The following is a 26,641-nucleotide window of genomic DNA, read 5'->3' as shown; positions in this document are numbered from 1 at the left end:
ATACCAAATACCTTCAGGGGTTATTGTTCTCACTTCTTAAGGCCAGTCAGTAGGAGTGCCAGCTTTAAGTCAAAGAAATAAAGGCCACATGTTGTGTTCAAGCTTTAGAGAGCAGCTGGGTGGAGGCTGCAGAGCTGGGGGAGGGGAGTCTGATTTTTTCAGGTGTTCTCTGTAAAGGCTCCCTGGAGACAAGGGCAGAGCTCTGACATTATCCACCTCAGGAAGCCTGCCCATTTTACACTGTTTGTGTGTTATTTGTTTCCTGTTGAGTTTTTACTAAATTTCCTATTGAAAAACACTTAAAATAAAACATACTAAAAGAAGCCAAGGAGAGAAGCTTTTGTCTGGGCTTGGGCTGCAGAACAGGAAGTGTGTATGCCAGAATTTGGGCGTGGCAGCAGAAGAAAAGTGAGCAATGTCCAATGGGCAGGCAAATTCTGCAGGGGAAAAAGATCTGCAGTTGTCTGCCTAGCTCTTCTTGTGTGGAGCTTCCCTGAGGCACTATGCTGTTTTTGTTGCTTGGGAAGTTCTGTATTATTCTCTTTTGAGGCCACAATTGATTAGTGCTTTCTGCGGTATGAGTTAATGATGAAACCGGACCTGCGTGCATGCCCTAAAAGCAATATTGCAACATTTCTTTTTGCAGTGAGATATTGTAACCTGTGGTTTGAAAAGTATCAATCCTCATTTTGGCCACATATAATGAAATTTTTTCTTTTTCCTGTAGGTCACACAGTGTATAATTGAATCTTTATTCCTGTGATGAATTTTTATATTCCTCCTTTCACCTTCCAAAAGGCTTTGTGAAATACGAAACACAGATTCTGCACTCCTGACATTAGCAGAGAGAGAACCCCAGGAGATCTCTAGCATTCCTGCAAGTTTTCCCATATAGAATATGCCCCTGTGCTAACTAAATTAACTAAATGCTAGTATTCTTGCCTGGAAAATCCCATGGGTGGAGGAGCCTGGTAGGCTGCAGTCCATGGGGTCTCTAAGAGTCGGACACGACTGAGCGACTTCCCTTTCACTTTTCACTTTCATGCATTGGAGAAGGAAATGGCAACCCACTCCAGTATTCTTGGTTGGAGAGTCCCAGGGACAGGGGATCCTGGTGGGCTGCCGTCTTTGGGGTCGCACAGAGTCGGACACGACTGAAGTGACTTAGCAGCAGCAGCAATGCTACTTCAGCATCTTCTATAATCAATTTCCTCTTCCTATTAAGGTTGTGATTTTGGCCAGTAGGTCTCAAAGTGTGGTCCATTGAACCCTGGAGGTGAGGTCTCCGACAGGCCTCATGAGGTTAAAACTATATTCATAATAATATCAAGATGTCTTTTTCACTGGACTGCTTTTTACACCAAGCATGCAAGAGAGCAAATGGGCAAAACAATGGGCTCCTTGGCACAAATCAAGGTAGTAGTAACAATAGACTTTCATTAAAACAAAACTGCCATTTAATTTAATAATATTGATTTTTGAGATGCTTTTTTTTTTTTTAGACAAAATAGAAAGTACTCATAAGCAATTCTGCTGTATACTGGCATCACCGACTCAATGGACATGAGTCTGAGCAAACTCTGGGAGAACTACAGGGGAGCCTGGAGTGCTGCAGTGCATGGGTTCACAAAGAGTTGGACATGACTGAGCGACTAAACAACAACTCTATACTAATATATGATGGATGTTTTGAGGTAAAACATTTGTGGGATTGTTTGAGCTGAACTAGATACTTTTTTCCCCCATGAAACATCATTTCAATGGCTTCTAGGCAAGCTATGGTTATTTGGAGTTGGGCATTTGATTTTTCAAAAATGAACAGAGTGAGTCTGTCATTTCAAGGTAAACAATTGACAGTATTATTGCCAATGACAAAAATCTAGCTTTCATGCAAAAATTAGAAACTTTGGAAAATTTGTATGCCTACTTTGAGCTTGATAGCTTCCTGATACATAAAACCTTTTCTGATGAGATCAGTGGTGACATTAATCAATGTGATTTTTTTCTAATGTTGTAAAATGAAATGTATTATTTAATGGAAGATCTTCCATAATTAAGCACACCAATGTTTTTCAAATGACCAATGCAAGATATAAAATCATGCATATGTATAAGACACATTTAAGGTGCTAGAGAGATGAATGGATTTTAATGTAACAGAATTCAAAAAGTTCACTGATAAGGTGACAAAGTCCACACTGCAACTGATCTTTGGGAAACTATTAGATTGGTACAAAAATAATTGTGGCTTCGGACCATAAATTTTAAGTGATTATAACTAGGCTCAAACCCATCTTTATTAATCAAAATAAGAACCATTACAATCAACACATTTTTGCCAATGAGATAGAAGTTTGTTTATTCCTGTAGTGAAAAAATCCATGCTTTGGGATTCGATGAACTGTTGGAAAGCATCTTCTGCCTCCTGCTGGCTGTGGAAGCATTTCCCCTATAAAAAGGGAACTCTCTTACACTGTTGGTGGGAATGCAAACTAGTACAGCCACTATGGAGAACGGTGTAGAGATTCCTTAAAAAACTGGAAATAGAACTGCCATACGACCCAGCAATCCCACTGCTGGGCATACACACCAAGGAAATCAGAATTGAAAGAGACACGTGTACCCCAATGTTCATCGCAGCACTGTTTATAAGAGCCAGGACATGGAAACAACCTAGATGTCCATCCACAGATGAATGGATAAGAAAGCTGTGGTACATATACACAATGGAGTATTACTCAGCCATTAAAAAGAATACATTTGAATCAGTTCTGATGAGATGGATGAAACTGGAGCCGATTATACAGAGTGAAGTAAGCCAGAAAGAAAAACACCAATACAGTATACTAACACATATATATGGAATTTAGAAAGATGGTAATGATAACCCTGTATGCGAGACAGCAAAAGAGACACAGACGTTTAGAACGGACTTTTGGACTCTGTGGGAGAGGGAGAGGGTGGGATGATTTGGGAGAATGGCATTGAAACATGTATACTATCATGTAAGAAACGAATCACCAGTCTAGGTTCGATGCAGGATACAGGATGCTTGGGGCTGGTGCACGGGGATGATCCTGAGAGATGATATGGGGTAGGAGGTGGGAGGGGGGTTCAGGATTGGGAACTAATGTACACCCGTGGCTGATTCATGTCAATGTATGGCAAAACCAATACAGTATTGTTAAGCAAAATAAAGTGAAAAAAAAAAAAAAGTTGTCGAGATGCTTGAAGTCGTAGTTGGTTGGCAAGAGGTCGGGTGAATACTGCAGATGAGGCTAAACTTTGTAGCCCAATTCATTCAACTATTGAAGCAGTGGTTGTGTGACATGTGGTCGGGCATTGTCATAGAGAAAAACAAGGCTCTTTCTGTTGATCAGTGTTGGCTGCAGGCATTGCAGTTTTCAGTGAATCTCATTGATTTCCTGAGCGTACATCTCAGATGTAATGGTTTTGTTGGGATTCAGAAAGCTGTCGCGGATCACTCGAGCAGCAGACCACCAAACAGTGACCATGACCTTTTTTCAGTGCACCTTTGGCTTTGGGAAGTGCTTTGGGGCTTCTTCTTGGTCCAACCACTGAGCTGGTCATCACTCGTTATCTTCTGAAATTCACTTTTTTTGCATGCCATAATCTGATCAAGAAATGGTTTCTTGTTGCATAGAATAAGAGAAGATGATGTTTCAAGATGACAATTTTTTTGTTTTAAATTTCTGGTCAGCTCATGAGGCATCCACTTATTGAGCTTTTTCACCTTTCCAATTTGCTTCAAATGCCAAATAGCCGTAGAATGGTCAATACTGAAGTCTTTGGAAACTTCTCATGTAGTTGTAAGAGGATCAGTTTTGATGATGGCTCTCAGTTGCTCATTGTCAACTTCTGATGGTCAACCACTGTGTTCCTTGTCTTCAAGGCTCTCATCTCCTTTGCAAAACTTCTTGAACCACCACTGCACTATACATTCATTAGCTGTTCCTAGCCCAAATGTGTTGTTGATGTTGCAAGTTGTTTCTGCTTCTTTGCAACCCATTTTTAACTCGAATAAAAAAATCATTCGAATTTGCTTTTTGCCTAACAACATTTCTATAGTCAAAATCGATATAAAAGAAACAGCAAATAAGTCATTAGAAAAAAGACATAGAGTGAGAAATGAACATTAAAATGTTGTATAACATAACCACATTTATTTAAGAATGTATCCCAATATCAAATGGCAAAGTTCAACAGTGTAAAACTGCAATTACTTTTGTACCAACCTAATACTGCTTGTCAAGTTTTGGTGTAGCATCAGAGGAAAATTATCCATAGTTATCTGAAAAGTCTATTAAAATACACCTCCCGTTTTTTACCTCTGTGTCTATGTGAGGCCAGATTATTTTCATACACTTCAGTCAAAACAGTCACATTGCAATGGATTGAATGCAGAGCAGATGTGGGAATCCTGCTGTATTCTATTAAGCTTCTATAAAGCTATCAAGGAGACTTGACGAGTAAAGAAGAATAAAGCTGCTCTTTTCATTACACTTTTTCTGGTTGATTTTGAAGAATAGTTTATTTTTAACTAAAAATATGGTGTTAATCTTAACGTGTAATGGGGTTACTATCACTTTAAGTTACTAAGTAAATATTTTATCAAAAGTATCTCAGTTTTAGTTTCATGCCATAAATATTGATAGGTGTAACTCACATAAACAAAAGCTCTTTTGGATCCTCCATAATTTTTGAGTATAAACGGGTGCTGGGAACAAAGATTTGGAGAAATGCTGACTTAGGCAAAAGAGCAATTAGTATATTGCCTAAATGGATGTGGAAAGAGAGAAAACAGAAAGAAGAGATTAGAGTTCAGTAAATGTTAGGCTGATACATTCAGGCTTACTACTACCATTTTGCTCCACAGATTCAAGGACATATCATTGTTACGTAATGGTGTTAACTGAAAAAAAATGCACAACATGAGAATTGTGAGTCACTATTTATTTGGGGGAAAATGAGGACTATAGCCCTAGAGACAGCATTTCTGTTCACTTTGAGAAACTGCTCAGAGTGGTGAGCAGAGGTGGCTGGGAAGGTTTTGGTGAAGGGGAAGTACATGCCATCAAGCACATAGTTTTTGCAGGAGCTTATTGCTAGTCATGAGGAATAGTTGTCACCATGAAAGATTTTTGTGCTTTTCTAGATATGAGGAGATGCAAGAATTGAGCTCATAACATTGGTTCCTGAAAACATCTAACTATCTAGAGACCTGTTCTGTCAGTTATTCCAGAGCACAGAGAGCTTCATTTCTGCTCTCCACCTTGAGCTCCTTTCAGTGGTGGGGCTGTTGAAAGTCAGCAGCTGCAGCAGCGCATGGTTTAATCCTTGTAGAGGTAGATGGCAAATACCAATTCGTAGTTGGCAATGGCAAACACAGTTATTAAGTTATAGATCGTTTTGTGCTGGTTTTGGCAGTTTAGACAGTTGCATCCAATTTTATAAATCTTTGAGACGAAGAAAAAAATGAGTGCCTCCTGGTGCGCTCACCTGCTCTCTTGGGAGAGGAGCTTGACACAGTCGGTGTGGCCGCAGTACAGGGCATAGGCCAGGGGCGTGCTCTCATTGATGTCTCGCAGGTTGCTGTCCATTCCCAGCTCCAGCAGTGACTGCACACAGTCTGCTTTCCCTGCAGCTGCAGCCCAGTGCAGAGGTGTCCTGGGGGGCCGCGGGGGACAGCACAAGTGTCTGAGTACATAAATGATACAGGTTACCTAGCTGACAACAGCTCCCGCTCAAAGGTGGGTCCTGGCAGGACAGACTTGTTGCTACTTACAGTGTGGAAATGGTTGCACTAAATGGGGTTTCAGGGTGATGGTGTATGTGTGTAGAGGCCTCTCCTCTAATTCTGATACTCTGTGGCCTTTCCCCTTCTTTGGTCTTTCTGTGAATTTCCTCAAAAAGGAAGTAGTGGGTCAAAGGGTATGAACAATTTGAAGGCTCTTTATACATAGTGCCAGGATTGCCTTCCAAGAAAACTGACTCAGTTTTTTCCTTCTACCAGCTGTGTCCCTACTCCTTCCTAATATGAAGTGTTATCAACGTCTTTAAAGATCTTTGCCAACTCGGTAGGCAAAATTAGTACTTCAGTGTTGTTGAATCTGCATTTCTTTAAATAACATGAGGAAGAACCTTTGAAATACATGTTTATTTGACATTTTAGTTTCTTCATTGAAATGACCCTTAATGCCTTATGTCCATTTTTCTATGAGGTTGTTAGCTTTTCTTACTAACTCATATAAGCTTTTAAAATATTTAAGATATTGGGTTTTTTCTAGTTAGGTTTATGAAAACATTTCCTCTAATTTGTTACTTAGCTTTTAATTTTTTTTTAGTGGTTTTCCATAAAAATTTTAAGAAATTACCACATTTATTTACCTCTTCATTTTTTATTTGTTTCATGATTTTACGTTTTAGAAAGTTTTTCATTAGCCAGAAGGTAGATACATACTCACCAGTGTTTAAACCTTTGATAAGTGGCAAAACCATCATTTTCTTAAAAAAAAAAAAGCCAGAGACTGGGAGAAAATATTTGCAAATTACACATCCAACAAAGAGAGTATGTAAAGTATTTAAAAACTGAATAATAAAAAATATATATACAAATTGATTTTAAAAACTAGCAAAAGATTGAACACTTTATCAAAGAAAGTGTATAAATTGGTAAACAAGCACACGAAAAGATGCTCAGTAACATTTTTCATTCAGAGAAATGCAAATTAAAACTACATGAGATATCACTACATACTGATTTAAATGGCTAAATTTTTTAAAAAAAGGATTTATATATGTGTATAACTGAGTCACTTTGCTGTATAGCAGAGATGGACGCAACATTGTAAATCAACTATACTTCAATGAAAAAAAAAAGTTAAAAAAAACAAACAACCTGACAATACATGTATGGATGAAGATTCAGGGCAACTTGAACTTTTATACATTTTTTAGAAGCAGCCACACCAGAAAATAGTTTGTCAGTTCCTTCGAAAGTTAAGCATACTTACCATATGGCCAAGCAATCTCATGTCTATATCTATAACTAGAGAAATGAAAACTTATGTTTACACAAAAACTTATACACAAATGTTTATAGCTGTACTGTCTAATCATCCAAAAGTATAAACAACCCAATGTTCTTCAATGGGTGGATGGACAAACTATAATTTATCCACAAAATGGAATACTACTCAGCAGTAAAAAGAATAGCCTACTGGTATATGGAATATAGATGAATCTCAAGTGCATTCTACCAGGTGAAATAAAGCAATCTCAAAAGATTACATATTGTATATTTCCATTTGCATGACATTCTGGAAAAGGCAAAACCCAAGAGAGAGAACTAATCCATGGCTGCCAGAGCTTGGAGATGGGGGAAGCCTTGACTATCAAAGGACAACCTGAGTTGGTGTTGGAATTGATGGCATTGTTTTGGATCTGCCTTGTGGTGGTTGCATGAATGTGTTAAAATTCATAGAACTATACATCCCCAAAAAGTAGTTTACTAATGTAAATAAATAGGAAACCAATATTTTATTCTAGATTTATTTGTATTTAAACAAAACTGCATGTGTATCTGAATGTGTATTCTGATATGTATGGTGAGATGTGCAACCAATCTGACCATTTTTCCAGTTACATAGCCAGCTTTTCTCAATACCATTTATTAATGCAGTGTGATCAAATTTTAAGATCCTGAACTGTACACATACTTTTCTACCCATCCCCTTTCCTCCATACAAAGATATGATTGACTTTATGCTCAACTTTAAGGGAGGGATATAGCAGGGTAGATAAGAGAAATAGTCAGTGTCTTTCTGTTTCCAAAAGCCAAGCCCAGAACTGAGAGCAGATGTGGAGCAAAACAGTTCCCCAGCTGTAGAAAGAACTATCAAGGCAAATGGGACAAGAAGGTGATAAGAGCATAAAGGACATTTGGACTCAAGAACGAAGGGGACCTGAACCTTGCTTCTTTGGCAGAGATGCTGGGAAGCAGGTGGTTGGGGATGTCTGTGTGGTGTGTCTGGACAGTGGGACCCTGGGGGCTAAAGAAGGGAATGGTGACAGATACATTTCTGTGAATGGGGTTTCCCATGAAGAGAAGGGCTATTTTTCCTGCCAGTCAGTCTGGGAGAGGATCAATCCTGGGGCAGGAAAAGAAGGCATGGGAGGCCTCTCCTTGGTTTCATTCTGGGGCTTGACCCCAGGCAGATGACCACCCCTGGAGAGCCAAGAGGTCTCTCAGACATGGAGGCAGTCTACGGGCCAGACAGAGAAGGACTCAGTTGGGTCTATCTGTGAAGGGGCTCAGGACTTAGTATTGGGAGAGTAGCCATGTCCACAGTATGACCAGAGTCCCCATGGGTAGACTGTGTCCTGTGTCAATCAAGTATCCTCCTCATGTTATGATATGGACAGCAATTTGAGGACACTTAATATAGGACCATATATTTCTTCAACATAGTCATCAATTGCACTGCCTATTTGAGCTTGTACAAGATATGATTCATTCTATTCTATTTGAGAGGTCTCCAGACAATATTTATTATGAAACAAGATAAGGCACCAGCCATATTATACCCTCCTGATTAGAGAATATATTGCCAATAAATTCAGTAGATGGAGGGTTGAACATCAATGCAGTCAGGTTTATCAACACATGACAATTCTCTTTGGCACATTGTGAAATACTTCTTTATAACAATTGCTGAGTGACTGTACTAATGGTCCCATAACTTCATGGCAAATAGATGGGGAAACAATATAAACAGTGAAAGACTTTATTTTGGGGGGCTCCAAAATCACTGCAGATGGTGACTGCAGTCATGAAATTAAAAGATGCTTTCTCCTTGGAAGAAAAGCTATCACCAACCTAGACAGCATATTAAAAAGCAGAGACATTACTTTGCCAACAAAGGTCCGTCTAGTCAAAGTTATGGTTTTTCCAGTAGCCATGTATGAATGTGAGAGCTGGACTATGAAGAAAGCTGAGCACCAAAGAATTGGTGCTTTTGAACTGTGGTGTTGCAGAAGACTCTTGAGAGTCCCTTGGACTGCAAGGAAATCCAACCAGTCCATCCTAAAGGAAATCAGTCCTGAATATCCATTGGAAGGACTAATGCTGAAGCTGAAACTCCAATACTCTGGCTACCTGATGAGAAGAACTGATTCATTGGAAAAGACCCTATTGCTGGGAAAGATTGAAGGCAGGAGGAGAAGGGGATGATAGAGGATGAGATGGTTGGATGGTATCATTGAGTCTATGGACATGAGTTTGAGCAAGCTCTGGGAGTTGGTGATGGATAGGGAAGGCTGGCCTGCTGCAGTCCATGGGGTTGCAAATGGACACGACTGAGTGACTGAACTGAATTGAAGAGTGATTATATTAATATCTCTTGAGGCAGGAGGTAGATGGTCCCCAGGGTAAAGTTTAGAGATTCATTCCCTGTGGACAGAAACTACAAACTATCAATAGCAGGACAACCGAGAGAGGAGGCTGGGCCCTGCCCACACAGAAGATAAGAGCCCACATATTTCTCATTTTTTGAAGTCAGGAGACCTCCTAACTGCACATACAAAGAAAGGCTTCTTGGAGGTCAAAACGGGAGTGATGCTGATGCCACCCACCCATAGACCTCTTTCATCTTGGCTAAGAGATGTGTGTGCGCACATGGGAGAATCCTGAGATATAACAGATATGAACTCTGAACCAGGCAAATTAAAATGATTGGCCAAGGAAACCTGGAGGAAATGCCGCATATAAGTAACTTAAACTGCCATGAGGGTGCAATTCTTCCTCTGAGTCTGCCTGTGTGTCTATCCACATATACTGTACTCTTTTTCCTCCTAATAAATACTTTACCTATTTCACTACTTTCTATCTTTGTGGGAATTATTTTTCTGCATGTTGAAGGGCCAGAGCCTTGTCCCTGATCTTTGGTCTAGTAGCTAGGATTCAACTCTCTCACTGCTGCAACCCGACCTCAATCTGTAGCCAGGAATTGAAGCCCTGCTTCAAGTGAGGCAGGCTGAGGCACCCTGAGATCATTCTGAACGTCAGCATGGAAGAAGAGGTCCAGAAGGACACAGGGAAAAAATTATTTTGCAGAAACAAGAGAAGCATAGATAACTTCTAACTAATACACATAGAGCCTTTGTGGGCAATATGTAGTATCCAGTTTCAAGTTATGTAAGCTGTAGTCCCTTTCATATCTCTAAGCTTCAGGAGAGTCTTCAAACATAACAGATTGGACTCAGTTATCACAGTGAGGAGCTGGAGAACCAGGGCCCATGATTCAGAAGAAATTCATCAGAGACAAGCAGTGGGCTGATAAGGCAGTCTCTGAATGACAGGAGATGATAGGTATAAGAGTGCAGTGTTGGTAAGGTGTCAGAAGCCAAGGAACAAATTATTGCACATGCAAACATTCCCTAGATAATTCCCAGAAGTATGTAAGGAGGAGAGTTTGATTAAAGACTCTCCTTCCTGAAGATAAATGACTTGGGCGCTAAAGGAAAGCATGACTTCATAGACTGATGAAATTTGGGCCCTTTAAGCTATACAAGCTATTTATGAGTTGTGCGTTCTGTACCATCAATCTTAGGCTAGCACCAAAATGTTTTAAAATGTCATAGATTTATGATGTGTTTTGCTAATCTAGGAGGACAAGTTCCCTCATATTTTCCCTCATCCTCTTTTTTTATTTTTAAAAATCATTGCCTTATTTTTCTTCCCTTTTCTCAAAAACTTTCTATCTGGATAAAAAAAGAAGGGAAGTGAAGCCACAATTGTTGCAAATGCTTCAATACTTAAACCTATGAAAAATTTAAAAAATTCTCTACTAACACAAATACTAAACATAAGCTTAACTAAAATACTAACACAAGCTTATGTGTCAATGTGAAGGTAGAGCTATACAATGCAGGATGCAGAAACTGAAACAAAATGAAGAGCAGGATGAGCTGAGCTCTGGAGCAGAAACTAGCCCCTTCTTGAGATTTTACTTCACTTTGAACCCTTGTAGGGCCCAATCTTTTGTACTTTCTTACTCCCTTTGGATATACTTTCTTCCCTGAGACTGGGGAACTAAATTTTCTCTCCTAAGCATGGGAGAAATATCAATAACCACAGACAAGCAGATGACACCACCCTTATGGCAGAAAGTGAAGAAGAACTAAAGAGCCTCTTGATGAAAGTGAAAGAGGAGAGTGAAAAAGTTGGCTTAAAACTCAACATTCAGAAAACTAAGATCACGCCATCTGGTCCCATCACTTCAGGGCAAATTGATAGGGAAACAGGGGAAACAATGGCTGACTTTATTTTTGGGGGGCTCCAAAATGACTGCAGATGGTGACTGCAGCCATGAAATTAAAAGATGCTTACTCCTTGGAAGGAAAGTTATGACCAACCTAAACAGCATATTTTAGGTCTCTACAGGAGACAGGGACCAAGACCACTCCCATGGAAAAGAAATGCAAAAAAGAAAAATGGCTTTCTGGGGAGGCCTTACAAATAGCTGTGAAAAGAAGAGAAAGGAAAAGCAAAGGAGAAAAGGAAATATATAAGCATCTGAATGCAGAGTTCCAAAGAATAGCAAGAAGAGGTAAGAAAGCCTTCTTCAGGGATCAATGCAAAGAAATAGAGGAAAACAACAGAATGGGAAAGATGAGATCTCTTCAAGAAAATTAGAGATACCAAAGGAAAATTTCATGCAAAGATGGGCTCGATAAAGGACAGAAATGGTATGGACCCAACAGAAGCAGAAGATATTAAGAACAGGTGGCAAGAATACACAGAAGAACTGTACAAAACAGATCTTCACAACCAAGATAATCACGATGGTGTGATCACTCACCTAGAGCCAGACATCCTGGAATGTGAAGTCAAGTGGGCCTAGGAAGCATTACGACAAACAAAGTTAGTGGAGGTGATGGCATTCCAGTTGAGCTGTTTCAAATCCTGAAAGATGATGCTGTGAAAGTGCTGCACTCAATATGCCAGCAAATTTGGAAAACTCAGCAGTGGCCACAGGACTGGAAAAGGTCAGTTTTCATTCCAATCCCAAAGAAGGCAATGTGAAAGAATGCTCAAACTACCGCACAATTGGATTCATCTCACATGCTAGTAAAATAATGCTCAAAATTCTCCAAGCCAGGCTTCAGCAATACGTGAACAGTGAACTTACAGATGTTCAAGCGGGTTTTAGAAAAGGCAGAGGAACCAGAGATCCACTTGACAACATCTGCTGGATCATGAAAAAGCAAGAGAGTTCCAGAAAAACATCTATTTCTGCTTTATTGACTATGCCAAAGCCTTTGACTGTGTGGATCACAATAAACTGTGGAAAATTCTGAGAGAGATGGGAATATCAAACCACCTGACCTACCTCTTGAGAAATCTGTATGCAGGTCAGGAAGCAACAGTTAGAACTGGACATGGAACAACAGACTGGTTCCAAATAGGAAAAGGAGTATGTCAAGGCTGTATATTGTCACCCTGCTTATTTAACTTCTATGCAGAGTACATCATGAGAAACACTGGACTGGAAGAAGCACAAGCTGGAATCAAGATTGCCGGGAGAGATATCATAACCTCAGATATGCAGATGACACCACCCTTATGGCAGAAAGTGAAGAGGAACTAAAAAGCCTCTTGATGAAAGTGAAAGAGGAGAGTGAAAAAGTTGGCTTAAAGCTCAACATTCAGAAAACAAAGATCATGGCATCTGGTCCCATCACTTCATGGGAAATAGATGGGGAAACAGTGGAAACAGTGTCAGACTTCATTTTTTTGGGCTCCAAAATCACTGCAGATGGTGACTGCAGCCATGAAATTAAAAGACGCTTACTCCTTGGAAGAAGAGTTCTGAGCAACCTAGATAGCATGTTGAAAAGCAGAGACATTACTTTGCCGACTAAGGTCCATCTATTCAAGGCTATTGTTTTTCCAGTGGTCATGGTTGGATGTGAGAGTTGGACTGTGAAGAAAGCTGAGCGCTGAAGAATTGATACTTTTGAACTGTGGTGTTGGAGAAGACTCTTGAGAGTCCCTTGGACTGCAAGGAGATCCAACCAGTCCATCCTAAGGGAGATCAGTCCTGGGTGTTCATTGGAAGGACTGATGTTAAAGCTCAAACTTCAATACTTTGGCCACCTGATTCAAAGAGCTGACTCATTTGAAAAGACCCTGATGCTGGGAAAGATTGAGGGCAAGTGGAGAAGGGGTGACAGAGGATGAGATGGTTGGATGGCATCACCGACTCAATGGACATGAGTTTGAGTAAACTCTGGGAGTTGGCAATGGACAGGGAGGCTTGCCATGCTGTGGTCCATGAGGTCACAAAGAGTCGGACACAACTGAGAGACTAAACTGAACTGAACTGAAGCATGTGATAATTCAAGTGGGAAATACTGTATTAGAGCTGCTTCTAGAAGTATTTTTAAGTAGGCAAACTTTTTTTCTAGCCCTCTTTTCCTAAATGTGTTCCTTAAAAATGTATATATATTTCTACTTTTATTTATTTGGCCACATGGCATGTATTCCTTGACCAAAGTTCAACTCCCCACCCCCTGCATTGGAAACAAAGCATCCTAACCACTGGACCAATCAGCCCTGGGATTTCTTTGGAAGGAATGATGCTAAAGCTGAAACTCCAGTACTTTGGCCGCCTCATGCGAAGAGTTGACTCATTGGAAAAGACTCTGATGCTGGGAGGGATTGGGGGCAGGAGGAGAAGGGGACCACAGAGGATGAGATGGCTGGATGGCATCACTGACTCGATGGACGTGAGTCTGAGTGAACTCTGGCAGTTGGTGATGGACAGGGAGGCCTGGTGTGCTGCAATTCATGGGGTCGCAAAGAGTTGGACATGACTGAGCGACTGAAATGAACTGAACTGAACCACTGGACCACCAGGGAAGTCCCCCTACAGGAGTTCTTTTCTTCTCTTTTTGGATCATTCACCTTTTCTCTTCATGTAACAAAATCCTTCTACTTTTGTACCTGCTCAAGTTGAATATCTACTCTTCAGAAAAGGTCTACTTTCAATGATTTATATATTAATTTTAATTAAAGTCATCCTGTTAACTGTCTCCAGCTTCTGAGACTTACATGGAACCCAAGATTTCTTTCTCCTGTGTTATAAGGGTTTCAGGTATCAGGAAGTAGTAGGAAGTGCTTCTTGGGGAACCTAAAATCATGGAAGTAGGTGGCTAAATTTGCACTTCAATAGAAAAAGGTTAAAAAAAGCTATATATAATGTACAAGCCTTATACTTGTTTTCAACAGTCTTATTTGTTTTTATATTATTCTTATATTTTCATTGATTCTATGCCTAACTGAAGCAAAGGTTAGATAAGGATTGTAACTGAAAAATTCTAATAGTTGATTATGGATGAAGGGCCAGTAGGTGAAAAACTCTACATTTAAAAGACAAGGGTACAAGTTTTCTTTGAGTTACACAAGGCTGTGATCCATGTGATCATTTTGGTTAGTTTTCTGTGATTGGGTTTTCATTTTGGAGGCCATGGGATTGTAGTTCTCACTTCTTCTGTCAGCGTATTAAAAAGCAAAGACATCATTTTGCCGACAAAGTTCTGTCTAGTCAAAACTGTGGTTTTTCCCGTAGTCATGTATAGATGTGAGAGTTGGACCATCAAGAAGTCTGAGCGCCAAAGAATTGATGCTTTCCAACTATGGTGCTGGAAAAGACTCTTGAGAGTCCCTTGGACAGAAAGGAGATCAAACCAGATAATCCTAAAGGAAATTAATCCTGAATACTCAGTGGAAGGACTGATGCTGAGGCTGAAGCTCTAACACTGGCTACCAGATGAGAAGAGCTGACTCAGTGGAAAAAACCATGATGCTGGGAAAAATTGAGGGCAGGAAGAGAAGAGGACAACAGAGGATGAGATGGCTGAATGGCATCACCAACACAATGGATATGAATTTGAGAAAACTGTGGGAAATACTGAAGGACAGAGAAGCCTGGCATGCTGAAGTCCATGGGGTCGCAAAGAGTTGGACTCAGATTGAATAACAAGTTTTCACTTAGTTGCTGATTACCTCTTAGGCAAGTCTCTTCACCTTTCTCGACTCAGCTTCCTTTTCTATGTAAATACATCTTTAATGACTAAAGAAAACCAAAACAGAACCCTGATAAGGTCACGTCTAGTTCTGAACACAAAGCCTCTATTGTGCTCTTCTCTGGATAACAAGAGCTTGTTGATTTTATGACATAGTCCAGGAATGAAGCAAAAAAATAAGACTGTTAAGAACAAAAAGTGCATATAGCAGGAAGCTGATATACAGAAAGCCTTCTGAGAACAGTTCGCAAAAAGTGGAAAGTTTGACAATATAGTCATAGCGTTTCTCTTCATAACAATGGTTTTTCCTGTCCTGACTAATATAGGGCAGTTTTTATTGTCACAATCCCAGGTATAAATATTAATATTACTGGCAGTAAGGATATAGTCATATAAGATAACTCCTTAAACATCTTCTTTGTTTTGAGATTAAAATTTGGAAAAGGTGACAGAGTGGCCACAGATACCTGTCGTCCACATCCAGAGCCTGCAGGTTGCACTCAGGGACTCTTGCCAGCTCATTGATGATGTCGCAGAAACCCGCTGCTGCGGCGATGTGCACGCATGTCTTGCCACTCTCATCATCGTAGTTGATTATGGACGGACCCTGGTGATGGCTCAGAATGATGGAACACAGCATTCTATTTCCACTCTGGAAAAACAGAGTCAAAAAAAAGCTCATTATGTATAATCCAGTGCTCTTCCCTGTCTATGCAAATTAAGATAAAAATTCAAAGCAAAAAAAAAAAAATTCAAAATTAACACACACAAAAATAAAATGCATTTTATCAAATCCACCAACAAATTTCCACTTGTCTCAAGTCCCAGCAGGGATTTTTGTCTCCCATAAGAGCTAAATTGTCTTCCATAATTAGTGAACTAAGGAGGACTTAAGGCATGTGAGTGCTTAGTCGGGTCTGACTCTTTGGATCCTATGGACTGTAGCCCACCAGGCTTCTCTGTCCATGGGATTCTCCAGGCAAGAACACTCAAGTAGGTTGCCATTTCGTCCTCCAGGGGTCTTCCCCACTCAGGGATCGAACCAGTGTCTCCTGAGTCTTCTGCACTGGCAGGCAGATTCTTTACCGTTGATCACCTGGGAAATCCAGGGAGGAAAGTCTACAAGCAATAAGTGCTGGAGAGGGTGTGGAGAAAAGGGAACCCTCCTACACTGTTGGTGGGAATGCAAACTAGTACAGCCACTTTGGAGAGCAGTGTGGAGATTCCTTAAAAAACTGGAAATAGAACTGCCATACGACCCAGCAATCCCACTGCTGGGCATACACACCAAGGAAACCAGAATTGAAAGAGACACATATACCCCAATGTTCATCACAGCACTGTTTATAATAGCCAGGACACGGAAGCAACCTAGATGTCCATCAGCGGATGAATGGATAAGAAAGCTGTGGTACATATACACAATGGAGTATTACTCAGCCATTAAAAAGAATACATTTGAATCAGTTCTAACGAGATGGATAAAACTGGAGCCGATTATACAGAGTGAAGTAAGCCAGAAAGAAAAACACCAATACAGTATACTAACACATATATGTGGAATTTAGAAAGATGGTAACAATAACCCTGTATGCAAGACAGCAAAAGAGACACAAATGTATAGAACAGTCTTTTGGACTCTGTGGGAAAGGGTGAGGGTGGGATGATTTGGGAGAATGGCATTGAAACATGTATATTATCATATGTGAAATGAATCACCAGTCCAGGTTTGATGCACGATACAGGATGCTCAGGGCTGGTGCACTGGGATGACCCAGAGGGATGGGATGGGGAGGGAGGTGGGAGGGGGGTTCAGGATGGGGAACACGTGTAGATCGTGGCGGATACATGTTGATGTATGGCAAAACCAATACAATATTATAAAGTAATTAACCTCCAATTAAAATAAATAAATTTATATTAAAATAAATAAATAAATAGCATGATGGGTGGGCCACCTAGATAACTTCCTCATTAAATATATGTATCTTGTTTCCTGCTCACTGTAAAGGTTGACCCCTGAGTAGCTGGCAGTTGATTTTAATATTAACAAAATGACAATGATGAATACTGACTAGTGGCATAATGATGACCAAAATGATCTGGTAATAGTCAAATTGCTAGAAGTTGCATGTAATTTAGTTGTTAAAAGTCCTTTTTGAACAGAAGTGGGGCATAGCATCCTGGAATGTGAAGTCAGGTGGGCCTTAGAAAGCATCACTACGAACAAAGCTAGTGGAGGTGATGGAATTCCAGTGGAGCTATTTCAAATCCTGAAAGATGATGCTGTGAAAGTGCTGCACTCAATATGCCAGCAAATTTGGAAAACTCAGCAGTGGCTGCAGGACTGGAAAAGGTCAGTTTTCATGCCAATCCCAAAGAAAGGCAATGCCAAAGAATGCTCAAACTACTGCACAATTGCACTCATCTCACATGCTAGTAAAGTAATGCTCAAAATTCTCCAGGATAGGCTTCAGCAATACGTGAACCGTGAACTTCCTGATGTTCAAGCTGGTTTTAGAAAAGGCAGAGGAACCAGAGATCAAATTGCCAACATCCGCTGAATCATGGAAAAAGCAAGAGAGTTCCAGAAAAACATCTATTTCTGCTTTATTGACTATGCGAAAGCCTTTGACTCTATGGATCACAATAAACTGTGGAAAATTCTGAAAGAGATGGGAATACCAGACCACCTGACCTGCCTCTTGAGAAATCTGTATGCAGGTCAGGAAGCAACAGTTAGAACTGGACATGGAACAACAGACTGGTTCCACATAGGAAAAGGAGTATGTCAAGGCTGTATATTATCACCCTGCTTATTTAACTTCTATGCAGAGTACATCATGAGAAACGCTGGACTGGAAGAAACACAAGCTGGAATCAAGACTGCCGGGAGAAATATCAATAACCTCAGATATGCAGATGACACCACCCTTATGGCAGAAAGTGAAGAGGAACTAAAAAGCCTCTTGAAAGTGAAAGAGGAGAGTGAAAAAGTTAGCTTAAAGCTCAACATTCAGAAAACGAAGATCATGGCATCCAGTCCCATCACTTCATGGGAAATAGATGGGGAAACAGTGGAAACAGTGTCAGACTTTATTTTTTGGGCTCCAAAATCACTGCAGATGGTGACTGCAGCCATGAAATTAAAAGATGCTTACTCCTTGGAAGAAAAGTTATGATCAACCTAGATAGCATATTCAAAAGCAGAGACATTACTTTGCCGACTAAGGTCTGTCTAGTCAAGGCTATGGTTTTTCCTGTGGTCATGTATGGATGTGAGAGTTGGACTGTGAAGAAAGCTGAGCGCCGAAGAATTGATGCTTTTGAACTGTGGTGTTGGAGAAGACTCTTGAGAGTCCCTTGGACTGCAAGGAGATCCAACCAGTCCATTCTAAAGGAGATCAGCCCTGGGATTTCTTTGGAAGGAATGATGCTAAAGCTGAAACTCCAGTACTTTGGCCACTTCATGCGAAGAGTTGACTCATTGGAAAAGACTCTGATGCTGGGAGGGATGGGGGCAGGAGGAGAAGGGGATGACAGAGGATGAGATGGCTGGATGGCATCACTGACTCGATGGACATGAATCCTTTTGAACTCCAGGAGTTGGTGATGGACAGGGAGGCCTGGTCATCTGCGATTCATGGGGTCACAAAGAGTCGGATCCGACTGAAGGACTGAACTGAACTGAACTGAACTGGGTCATAATTTAGTAGCTAATCAATAAAGAAGTAAAACAAGTATGAAAAGGAAAGAGCTTCAGGAAACCATTTAAATCGGATCCCTCTTTCTGTGTAGATCTATAAGTTTTTACCTTATCTTTGGAATGAGATTGCTGTACATTCTTTTTAGCAACCTGTCCCAGCCTTAAAAGTCACCAGCTCTTCCTTGAAAGTGTCCTGTATCTCTTTAGCTTGAATAAGCGAGTAAGTAAATATTGTGCATGTTATTTTTCACTGGACTGAAAAATACAAAAAAAGCACTATGTAAGCGCTTCCCAGGTGGCTCTAGTGGTGAAGAAACTGCTTGCCAGTTCAGGAGATGCAGGAGACTAGGATTCAGTCCCTGGGTCGGGAAGATCCTGGGCACAGCAACCTACTCCAATATTCTTGCCTGGAGAATCTTACGGACAAAGGAGCCTGGCAGGCCACATAGTCCATGGGATTGCAAAGAGTTGGACATGACTGAAGCAGCTTAGCATGCCTGCACTACATAAGCATTTGCAATTTAAGATAACAATAAATCCTCAAAGGCCAATAAAATAAAGTCATTCTGTCTCACACTGTGGAAAGTCTTATCTTTCAGCTTTCTACTGGTATCTGGGTAAAGATTATAAAACAGTCCAAATAACTCATCTGCATTTTCTCAGTGAATCCAAAGAGACCCTGAATCTCTAGGCGGCAGGTCTTATGGGTAGAATGGAGGTCCCTAGGAGGCATGAGGAGCAGTTTAAAGAAATGGGAGAGATAGGCTGTAGTTCTGGGGGTCAGGAGCCAGGTTACATGCCAGACTCAGGGTCCCTGGGCTGAAAGGGATTACTGAACTTTTTAAAAGCTGCAATTCTAATACACTCCAAATGCTGTTCAACAGCCATCTCATAATAAATTTTCCAAGTATGTAACATTTCTTTTGGCATTCTTCCCACTTGATTATTTGACCCAGGGTTGTGTTTTAGAACCTCTGAGTCAGTTTGCACAATTCTGTGGAACAGAACCCATTCATTTTGGCTTTTCCTCTTCCTTTCCCTCCCCTCTCCCTGTTTGCACCAAGAACTCTCCGGATATCCTATGACTCAGCATGGCTTCTCAGAGAACCACTACACAGTGAACCCTGGAGTGTTTGCCCCCTGTACTGGGGATAGTGGCTGACACCAGTTCTGAAAGCTCTTGCAGGACCAAAGGCTGAGGGCAGCAAAACTCTCAACTTTGAGCCCCAGGAAGAGTGCTGACTGGGTTTAAGATGCTATACCATGGCCAGCTACATAATCTGTGGGGCCCAGGAAAAATGTGGAGCCCTCTGCTCGCATGCCAGAGGAATGACGTGTTCCTTTCTTCTGTGGTATCTCTTTTGACCTGTCATGGAGATTTTTATTTGCTATTTAGTATCACACTCGGTCCCTGGAGGAGGGCATGGCAGCTCACTCCTGGGTTGCCTGGAGAATCCCATGGACACAAGAGCCTGGTGGGCTACAGTCCTTAGGGCTGCAGACTGGAACAGGACTGAAGTGACTGAGCAGGCTCGCACGTCACACTCCCTTGGGCTGGGCATTCTCACCGTGAGTGCAAGCCCTCCAGGTGGCTAGGGCTCTGGTTCGCCGTCCGGATCCTTCCTGAGTCTATCCCCAGAGCCCTGCCAGGGGACACATCCATAACGTAGTCCCTGCCGGTCACCTTTAGCCTTCCCTCCGTCTCACCTTCCCCCTTAAATCCTCTTCTCCCTCCGTCCTTCTTCTCACAATGACTTTTAAATAATTTGGATCAATGAGTTCAGTTCCATGGCATGCTTGTCATCAAAAGTTGCTACAGTGAACACATCTAAGCTTTCACGCCTGCTTTATCAGCTTTTCTAAGATTCTTTCACCTAATGTTACTTAAACGTATTTTGAAAGGTCTGACATATGTATATTTAAGACAATCAAGCAGCCCCTCTCCCCTTTTAAGAAGCATTAGCCCCTAGAGAAGTAAAATAGAAGCAAAAAAGAGTGTCCACTCAATGAATTGATTTTGTTTACAGTTTCCTGGAAGAGCAAAGGAATTTGGCTTGCCAAAGTGTTTTAAACAGCAAAACAGTCTGTCACGGGTTCTCCTTCTGTGTGGGATGGAGTGTCAAGCACAGATGGAAAAAACAGAACCCACATCTTACACACTGTCTTCCTCTCTCCTTGCCTGACCCATGCAGGAGCCATTTTGGAAGCAGCCAGCTTAGATGCAGGGTGGGGGTGGGCTGCAGTCTGGCACGTCTGAGTGGGCCCCTTCTGACTTCCTGAGCAGATAGTCCCTGTCAGCATTTCCCTTGAGAGCTGGACTCTTACATGGCTTTTCTGGATAAGAGAAATTTCACTCGCTTACCCCTTTTCTCCAAAATGCCTTTGTCCTGAATCTTTCAGACAATTCCTTTGTCTTCAAATCCAACCCTCATTTACATCCCCATTGTTTTTATAATAATATCCTCCCAAGAGTAATGGTGATAATGATGTTTACCAAGTGAATGTTCTGTGCCCAGCACGGCCTGTTCTCACTTGTTTAATCCTGACAACAACTCCGTGGGTGTCAGGACTAAACAAGTGAGTACCATAAGGTAGGCACTCTTATCATCCTCATATTGTAGAGGAGAAATTGGAGGCACAGAGGGATTCTGTCTGTCAGTGAGTCGCTCGGTTGTGTCTGACTCTTTGCGACCCCATGGACTGTAGCCTGCCAGGCTCCTCTGCCCATGGGATTTCCCAGGCTAGAGTACTGGAATAGGTCACTGTTTCTTTCTCCAGGGCATCTTCCCAACCCAGGGATTGAACCCAGGTCTTCCGCATCACAGGCAGATTCATTGTCCAATGTCACAGCCATGAGGCGGCAAGGCTGGGACTGACTGCAGAGCCCTGGCACTTCACTGCTATACTATTTTGTCTTCAGTTACAGGAATGGTTTATTTATCGGATCCTGCATGTTCACATGGGAGGAATTAAAGTGAAAACTGTTGTTGGTATCAGCAACATCAGTAGCAGTAAAGTGTGTCTTACCAACTGAGACCTTCTTTCCACATTTGGTGCTTTAAAAGCCTCTCTTAGGACGGTTGCCATGGTGCACCCTCACAAGAATTTGAGAAAGCCCTAGAGGGGTCCCTAGGGCTTCCCTGGTGGCTCAGGGGAAAAGAATCTGCCTGCAGTACAGGAGATGCAGGAGACGTGGGTTTGATCCCGGGTTTGATCCCTGGGTCGAGAAGATCCCCTGGAGAAGGGCATGGCAACCCACCCCAGCATTCTTGCCTGGGAAATCTCATGAACAGAGGAGCCTGGCAGGTTATAGTCCATGGGGTTTCGAAAGAGTTGGACACGACTAAACGACTAAACAACAACAACAAAGAGAGGTCCCTAGTTTGTGAATAGAGGCCCTGGCTCAGTGGTCTTCTCGGCAAACTCAGCTGAACATCCATCAGATGGAGTCTCCAGGCCTGGGAAGCCTCGGTCACAGACACCAGGAAGCACTAGGAGAGAAGAAATGGGTGTTGCCCACAAGGGCCCCTAGGAAAATTGGAGAGTGAGTTTCCATTTGGTGGGAATATTGTTCAACAGGGAAAGAATATTGTATAGATCTTATTATGGAACTCTAGAATTCTGCATTGGGTGGCCAAATAAGATTGTGGGTTTATTTATTTTTCTTTTATTGTGTTGTTTTTATCTGTGGGTAATCCATGAAATTGTCTTCATGTAACCTAAAGACTGCTGGGAACCACTGAGTCCTAGTCGTTTTCTTTTTACACCTCACGAAGGAGAAGAATTCATAAGAAGCCTTGCCAAGAAGAAAGTTAGATTAAGGTACAGTAATTTTGTTATCAGAGACTGATAAAAAACAAGATTTCAATATCCTTATTGTAGACCCTTTTTATTCCAGGTGACTTCCCAAGAAATCTTAGTGCAAGATTTAGGATTAGTTGTTTATTTGTTAACGTGTTGGAGAAATTAGTTCTATGGTGGGTTCTTCAGGAAGGGAACTCCAATCTCTGTCCTTCTCTTGGAAGTAGGGGTCTGTTTGTCACATGACAGTGACTGCTCAAAGGAGATGAAAGGGTTTCAGGTCATGCGGCCCTTTTAAAGGGCTAGGTGGTTTTGTGCTGTGAGAAGAACACTGGCCCTTAAGTTCATCTGGAGCCAAATGTGTTAGACTGGAATGGAGTCGGAGGGGAAGACCTACTAGCTTGTGAACTAGTAGATTGTGAACACACGAGAGTTGAGGGTTTGTGGCTGACTAGAAGAGAAGTGAAGTGAAAGTCGCTTAGTCGTGTCCAACTCTTTGCAATCCCCATGGACTCTACAGTCCATGGAATTCTCCAGGTCAGAATACTGAAGTTGGTAGACTTTCCCTTCTCCAGGGGATCTTCCCAATCCAGGGTTCAAACCCAGCTCTACCACATTGCAGGCAGATTCTTTACCAGCTGAGCCACAAGAGAATCCCAAGAATACTGGAGTGGGTAGCCTATCCCTTCTCCTGTGGATCTTCCCAACCCAGGAATCGAACCAGGGTCTCCTGCATTGCAGGTGGATTCTTCACCAACAGAGCTATCAGGGAAGCCTGACTAGAAGAGAAAGGGGCCCAATATCCTAGCTTGCAGTCAGGACCCTTTTCATAATTAGCCTGTTTGGACCCAGGCTTTCTGCTTGGCCTGATACCAGGGTCTGCTGTATCCCAAAACTTGGGGCTGACCCACCTGGAGGGCTACTGTAAGATAGAAATGGTGGGGGAGGGGCAGTGAGGCACTGTGACCCTCAGCTGCTGAACTACATCGTTTCACAGGTGTTCTAATGATTAATATGGAAAACACCCCCACGAAACCTCCTTCCTTGCTGTGGTCATGTGTAGAAACACTGTCTTTCTGCTGAAACGGAGCCTCATAAAGAGTAACTTGTAACAAATATTGGCTGAACCGAGCATAAATAAATAAATAAAACAAGCCTTACAAACTATGGGCAAAACCAAACTAGAATTATACCCGTTCTTTTCTTAGCTTTCTTCTCTTTTTCTCACTATCTCCCACCTTTCACTATCTTTTCACTTCTTTCTTTACTTGTGTTTACTCCTAGGTGAGTTCCTATTTTTTGGGCATCTACCCATCTCCTTCCCTCTCTGCAGCCAAGCCCTGGGGAGCTTACACATGCAGGCCACTTTAATTTAGGCTATCTTTTAAGATAACTCCATCTTTGCTTCCAGGGTAATGGGAGTTGATTTAGTAAATTTGACTTTCTCTTTGATTATTCTGGGCTTATGTGGTTTTCTAGTTTTCCTTTAATCAAGCACTGGGAGTTGTGTGGTCTGGGCACCTGTGGGTATAGGGTAAGCCTGGACAATGGTAACCTCCCTGTGTACTAGTTTTCCGCCTGTGAACAGAGGGCTTGCATTAAATGACTTTGTGTGGTCCCTCCCAGCTCTAAGGTTCTTTCATCTATGGTCTGGATCCACTGGCCTATGACATTTATAATTATCCTTTGGCATTCTGAATATATTTATAGAATTTTGACACAGTTCAAACAGTTGATCACATATCTTGGCCACCACAGGAAGGAGGAGAACTTCATGCTGGACCAAATCAGTCTCAGACACTAGTGGCTTCATGGTTCCATTCAAGAGCTCCAAGGGTGTGTGTATAATTTCCTTAATCACATACCGAATGAAAAAACATGAAATAGTTGCTTTATATTAGGGCAGTTCTTTTTTTTCTATTCACCCTTGAAAAATGCACTGCAAGAAGAGTACTACTGAGGAAGCTTCTAAATAAACACATTAGCTAGGGTTAGGAGGACGGGCTCTTGCCTGGAAAATCCCATGGACGGAGGAGCCTGGTGGGCTGCAGCCTGTGGGGTTGCTGAGAGTCGGACACAACAAAGCGACTTCATTTTCACTTTTCACTTTCATGCATTGGAGAAGGAAATGGCAACCCACTCCAGTGTTCTTGCCTGGAGAATCGCAGGGATGGGGGAGCCTGGTGGGCTGCCGTCTATGGGGTCGCACAGAGTCGGACATGACTGAAGCGACTTAGCAGCAGCAGCAGCAGGAGGAATGAGCTAGAGGTGAGATTTGAGGGGTGGTAGATACTTGGCCCTCTCACTGACCTGTCATCATAGCTATCCTAGATTACATATCATTAGGAAAAACTCCTTGATACTAAGGCAATGCATTCCTGGAGGTCTCGGTTAAGCTGAAAATGGTATGTCACAGAAAGAACCCGATGAAACACGAATTCCAATTCCAATGGCTTGTGATGGATAAGCTTATTGAACTGAATTCAGTGAAAACTTTTTTGCTATTCATAAAGATTCACAGAGGTCTGTTTTGGGTCTTGAGAGACAGCTGGATGAGTAAGGTATGTTACACTTAAGCACGTGGTCTAGAAGAGGAGATGTAGGTACGCCACTGACAGTAACACCAGCAATAGAAGGAAGGACATGCTGGACAGAGGGGAAAATTCTAAAATGGAGTTCAGCAAAGAGGGTAAACTTAGTTGAGCCTTGAGAAATAAGGAGGAACAAGTATAAAGTCTGCAGTTAGAAGGGTTGAGGCAGGGAAGGCCAGAAGAAAAAGCTATTGGGACTTCCTTGATGGTCCAGTGGTTAAGAATCCGCCTTCTAATGCAGGGTTTCAAGTTTAATCCCTGACCGAGGAACTAAGATCCCACATGTGGCAGGGCAAATTAACCTTTGAGCCTCAACTGCTGAGCCAGAGCACCATAAGGAAAGATTCTGCATACCGCAACTAGGACCTGATGCAGCCAAATAAATCAATAAGATTACTGTTAAGTATATACCATTTATGGAGAAGGCAGTGGCACCCCACTCCAGTACTCTTGCCTGGAAAATCCCATGGATGGAGGAGCCTGGTGGGCTGCAGTCCATGGGGTCGCTAAGAGTCAGACACGACTGAGCGACTTCCCTTTCACTTTTCACTTTCATGCATTGGAGAAGGAAATGGCAACCCACTCCAGTGTTCTTGCCTGGAGAATCCCAGGGACGGGGGAGCCTGGTGGGCTGCCGTCTATCTGGTCACACAGAGTCAGACACGACTGAAGTGACTTAGCAGCATATACCATTTAAAGAAAAACAAGTAGAAAGAAATGTTTCACCAAAGGGGAAGAGGATGACCAAGGGGAAGATTGGATGAATCTTCCTCATGTATTGAGGGGATTATCAATATTCTAGTATGACTGGATTAATGTATATACAGATTGAAGAGGAGAAGCAGGGAGTAGGGTGGGGTGGGGAGTGATTGTTCACAGCAGTCAGTGCAAATCAAAGAGTTTGCTCTTTACCAAAAAACAGCACTTGCTGAAGCCTTTTGAGCCAAGAACCAAGTGTGACCATAATTGTTTTGGTGCAGTAACGGTTACGGAGTACATTCCTTTATGATTTGTAGAAAGAGCACCTGGCGGCAATGTGAGAATAGCGTAGAGAAAGAGAGGGGTGAAGAAGAAATACACATGCTGAAACTGATCCCATGAGAGAGAGGGGAAGCTTGACCTAAGGCAGTGATGGTGGGTGTACTTCCTCATCTCCATTTGTTCTTCCTGGTCAACTCCCTGTTTTCAACCTGCTCTCAGCACGTATGAGTTGCATTAAATGGGCTCCTCGGCCCTTTGGCTTCTAGTTGGGATTGGCCAGTGAGTGGCACTGACAGGAGATGGACGTAGGAGGAAATAGTGACTGGGGCATTCATCGTTCAGTTCTCTCCCTGCTAGGTCACAGGTTGAGTATTCCATCCAGGGCAACAGTTTCTGTCCTGGGCCCTCTCCTACAGTTACAACTTTTGCTGTGTCTTAGTAACCTTTCCCT

At 42.0% G+C, this 26,641-nt stretch overlaps 1 protein-coding gene across 2 annotated transcripts in view; it reads right to left on the bottom strand.

The window, feature by feature from the left end:
- The window catches only part of ANKRD55 (ankyrin repeat domain 55), a 111,820-nt gene that overhangs the window by 16,009 nt on the left and 69,170 nt on the right, over nucleotides 1-26,641 (bottom strand). For both annotated transcript variants that reach the window (XM_013972762.2, XM_018065807.1), the window contains 2 exons: nucleotides 15,579-15,763; nucleotides 5,521-5,688 (listed from right to left, as the gene is read on the bottom strand). In XM_013972762.2, coding sequence (XP_013828216.1) covers nucleotides 5,521-5,688; nucleotides 15,579-15,763 — 353 coding nt within the window. The remainder of the gene's footprint in view (nucleotides 1-5,520; nucleotides 5,689-15,578; nucleotides 15,764-26,641) is intronic.

The sequence above is a fragment of the Capra hircus genome, chromosome 20, assembly GCF_001704415.2.
Source record: "Capra hircus breed San Clemente chromosome 20, ASM170441v1, whole genome shotgun sequence".
Classification (NCBI taxonomy): Eukaryota; Metazoa; Chordata; class Mammalia; order Artiodactyla; family Bovidae; genus Capra; species Capra hircus.
Note: the sequence above shows the minus strand (reverse complement) of the source record. Positions and strands in the feature narration are given on the sequence as shown.